This window comes from Littorina saxatilis, unplaced genomic scaffold (genome assembly GCF_037325665.1).
Source record: "Littorina saxatilis isolate snail1 unplaced genomic scaffold, US_GU_Lsax_2.0 scaffold_2487, whole genome shotgun sequence".
Lineage (NCBI taxonomy): Eukaryota > Metazoa > Mollusca > Gastropoda > Littorinimorpha > Littorinidae > Littorina > Littorina saxatilis.
The window spans coordinates 10,997-15,501 of NW_027128568.1; the positions used below are offsets into that span (position 1 = coordinate 10,997).

The 4,505-nt window shown below is 45.8% G+C and overlaps 1 protein-coding gene across 1 annotated transcript; it reads left to right on the forward strand.

Annotated features, from left to right (window-relative positions):
• The first annotated feature begins 320 nt into the window (after positions 1-320).
• LOC138956922 (carboxypeptidase N subunit 2-like) lies at positions 321-4,499 on the forward strand. The gene has a single exon (XM_070328130.1). It carries the CDS (start codon positions 498-500, stop codon positions 2,190-2,192), a length of 1,695 nt encoding a protein of 564 aa, XP_070184231.1. The 5' UTR covers positions 321-497; the 3' UTR covers positions 2,193-4,499.
• Positions 4,500-4,505: the final 6 nt, after the last annotated feature.

The window sequence follows — 4,505 nt, forward strand, 5'->3', positions numbered from 1 at the left end:
TAAGATATACTCATTGTATTGCATTGTCATGTATACTACAGTGGAACCCCCTTTTAAGACCCCCCCCCCACCCACCCAACACCCCCCCCCCCCCCCCACCCCCAATTTAAGACATCCTCCCTTTTAAGTCTCTGTTTTCTTCGACTTTCTATTTATAACCTTTGTAAATTTACCCCCATTTCAAGACTCCCTCGTTTTTAAGACCTGATTGTCAGCTTTTTGGAGGTCTTAATAGGGGGGTTCCACTGTATCTATGATTTTTAAATATCTTTTGAAAGGACCTTTCTTCTAAAAGAGCGCATGTTGTATGCTTTCAGAAACAGAATTGACGGTTTCATGACCAAGGCATGGAGAGGTTGGCTGCCTTGTGAGGAACCATGTCTCTTACGACGACTAACGACCTTCACCTAGGACTGTGTACATCTTCATCGACTTCATCGTAATTTCCACCAACGTCTGCTGAAAACAAACGACCCTTCAAAAGGAAATCCACAACTATGTCACTCAAGACATGGCACCGGTGCGCCGTCTACCTGCTTCTCTCCCTTGCCGCAATATCACGTGGCACGACCACGTGTCCGGGAGATTGCACGTGCAGCGAGGAGAGCGTAACGTGCACGACCATCCCGCAGTCTCCTCCTCACAACGACGCCAACCAGAGTCTTATCATCAAAGGAGCAAACATCACACGAATCTGGGCGTCTGCCTTCAGCAATTTCCCCCAGTTGCAGAGACTTGAGCTGAACCAGGATATTATAGAGACTCTGGCAGATGGAGCCTTTCAGGAACTGGCAGCTCTGGAGTCCTTAGCTCTGAATCGGAACTACCTCCAAGAGCTCTCCAATCAGACCTTCAGGGGATTGGGAAAGCTGAAACGCCTGGAGCTGAGCTACAACAAATTTGTGGAGCTGGGTGAAGACTGGTTTGGGCCCTTGAAGGATCTGAAAGTGTTGGACCTGGCACGGAACAACATCAATATTCTGCACGCCCGCTCGTTCAGTGGCCTGGGGAGCCTGAACGTCCTGAACCTCATGAACAACAACGTCATGATGGTGTCGGGACAGTACTTTGCTCCCTTGAAGGCCTTGAACATTCTCATCATGGACGAAAACGACATCGAAGTAATCAACAACGGGTCGTTCTCTTCGCTCGTGGCTTTGCGTCGTTTGACCCTGACCGGCAACAGGCTCTTGAGGTCAGTGCAGGATGAAGCTTTTGTGCCAGATTCAGGTTCAGGGTCAAGGTCGTTTCCCCTGGAGGAGCTGTCACTGAAGGGAACCGAGTTGAGAGAAGTTCCCGTCAGGACTCTGAGTACCCTGCCAGAACTGAAGAATCTCGACCTGAGTCTGACCTCCATCTCCACCGTCAAGAAGAACTCGTTCAGCCGCCAGAAAAACCTGGTCAACCTCACCATCGATTATTTAGGAAACCTGAGGACGATCGAATCGGGCGCCTTCCTGGGCCTGACGAGCCTTCAACGCTTGGTGATCAGCAACAACAGAAATCTGAGCAACATCGGCGCGGCAGTCTTCAGGAAGCTCAGCAGCCTCAAGCACCTGGACCTGCACAACAACGGGATAGAGACCCTGAGGTCGGGGCTGGCCGACTGGAACAGCATCGAGGTCGTGGATCTGAGGGGGAACCCCATCCGCTGCGACTGTCACGCATCCTGGATCCTCACCCTCCTCCGCCTCGATTCGTACAACACCTCAGCACCTCCAGGGAAGTTCTCCGCCGCCACGGGCACCAAAGACAACAACGACAACGTGCGGAACGACGTGTGCAGCAACGTCAGCAGTAGCAAACCACCCGCAGAAGTCAGTACGACCTACTTCACCAGGCACATCGTCTGTCACATGCCTCCACGGCTTCACAAGAAGTGTTTGGCCGCTCTCAGACCTGAGGAATTTTGCTGCGCAACTACAGCAGAGCCCAAGAAAAAAGACGACACTGACCAGAGATTAAAGGTAGGGATCATAGCGGCGAGTGTCGCGTGCTTCTTCTTGGTAAGCTGTGCACTGTTCCTCAAGTTCCGCCGGAGAATCTGCAGCGTGTGCAAGCGCCAATACCGCTACAAGGCATACAGGAACAGAGGGATGAACGGCGGATCGCCCTCTGCAGAGATCGTGGAACTGGAGGTTACTCAGCTGGAAGACTTTGACTCTGACATTGACACCAAGATCAAGCTCTGACATTGACACCAAGATCAAGCTCTGACATTGACACCAAGATCAAGCTCTGACATTGACACCAAGATCAAGCTCTGACCTTTGGTTACAAGATCAAGTTCTGATGCTTAACGTTCCAGTAGAAATCTGATAAACAAAGGGATGTAAGCGCTCTAAATACATACGACATGTGTAATGGAGTAAGTGAGAGTTATCCGGGACCAGAGGATTATGATATTATGGCTGTATTTGTGAGTGTGATAAACGTCCGCCATGAAAACGGCAACGACATTCATAGGCTTTACTTTTGATTCGGCTGCATACCTTTTTACGCCCCCTATATCCTAACTCTCTTTTTCCTGTATGTTAAAATGTGACATTCTTAACGTGTGAGACCAGAGACCAGACCTCTCTCTGGCATCCGAGAGGATTACAAGCATTAAAACGAACAAGCAACTTTCCTCCTCATTGTTCCAGTAGAGAGTTCACGGGAGGCTTTGTTTGAGGACGTTTAGTCGGACATCAAGATGACGTTTGGACTGTGAGTTGTTGTAGCGTGGAATTTACTTTACTGCTGTAGTATTTTGAGTCTGGCATCGACACCAAGCTGAAGTTCTGATGCTTCAGTTTTCAGTGGAGTAGATGTTATTGGAAAGGTTTGCTGGAGGACTTTGCCAACAACACAAGAAACAAGCTCTGATCATCAGCTGCAGTGGAGTAGAAAGTCGACGGGAGAGTGTGTTCGAACAGAAGCTTTTGAATGTGACGTACGTTTAACACAAAGATCAAGTTCTGTTGATTCATGGTCCAGTGGAGTAGAAGTTGATGCGATATTTTACTGGAGGGCTTGTATTCCAAATAAGTTGCGACCTCTTCTGATCTGAGAACTGACCTTGAGTGTGAGTCAGTAACTGGTGTACCAGAGTTCCAATCAAGCGAATACAATAACTTCAATCTCTGTTCGCATTAAAAGTGGTTTAAAACCTCTCTTGCAAGCGAGTTTTTTTTAGTTTTTTTTATCAAGATCATGATCTGGCTTGATGGAGCAAATAGGTAAATTACTCACACGTTAAGAATGTCACATTTTAACATACAGGAAAAAGAGAGCTAGGATATAGGGGGCGTAAAAAGGTATGCAGCCGAATCAAAAGTAAATCCTATGAATTTCGTTGCCGTTTTCATGGCGGACATTTATCACACTTACAAATACAGCCATATCAAAAGTGTTTGTGAAAACTGCGTGTAGAAATTCCATTGATAGAGGCACCGATTTTTGACATGAAGCCCAAAGTGTGTTTTAGATTACAAATGCAATCCTAAAAAGGAAGCTTCGGCTTTGACTTTCTGTTCAAGTCGACAAGCTATAGGTCTCTGTCATTTCGTACCACAGAATGACTGCTTTGATCTTTTACACCACTGGTCAATAAGTCAACAAAGACTGTCTGGACATCTAATCTTTGTGGGGATGAACTGAGTCTATTGTGTTTGTTATTTTGTAAAGACAACTCATTATTGACCTTCAAGGTCAGCTGAGTCAACGAGTACTATTTTTTTCAGACAACGAGTATCGGTTGTATTTGACTTATCACAGATATGTAGCTTGTGCTTCGTATGTTTGTGCTTTTTATGCTGCTTTTTGTTGGACCAACTGCGTGTAGAGAATCCATTGATAGAGACACCGTTTTTTGACATGAAGCACAAAATGTGTTTTAGATTACAAATACAATCTGGCTTATCACAGATATATGACTTGTGCTTCGTATGTTTGTGCTTTTCGTGCTGCATTTTGTTAGACAAAAAAAGTGTACTTGGTCATATACCCTCACTTCATTGCCAAAGATCAGTTTGACCGTGTTGGCGGTATGCTCAAAATAAGGTCACACACCATGCTTGGAGTGCAAAATGAACATGGCCGCTTGTTGGTGTGTGTGTTCCCATTGGCGCATGTGACCAAGTGACGTCATCTCGAAAGAATCTGTGGCGTCGTTTTTGAGTTCTGCTTATTCAGACACAAAGTACTTAAAACAAAAAAACCTTACTTATCGGTGAACAAATCACAAGCATAATATAATTGTGTGGCCATTACTTGTTGAACGGACACAGAAGACTTGTTTGGAGAGTGTTTTGAGCGGAACATCTGCTTATTGCAAACACGTTACTTTAATGTGCTTCATGTTTATTTTACATACTGCCTATTGTGTGTTTGTTTGGTTGAATATGACAGTGTAAGCTCTGGACGAAATTTCTTCTATATAGGTGCTATAAGCTCGTACCCTTACTGTGCGTGTTTTTGAGATCTGGTGTATTGCTTATTGCAGTTTAGTGTGTGTGTGGGTG

Coding starts and splice junctions, on each gene's coding strand:
- LOC138956922 (XM_070328130.1), top strand. CDS start 498: ATGTCACTCAAGACATGGCACCGGTGCGCCGTCTACCTGCTTCTCTCC.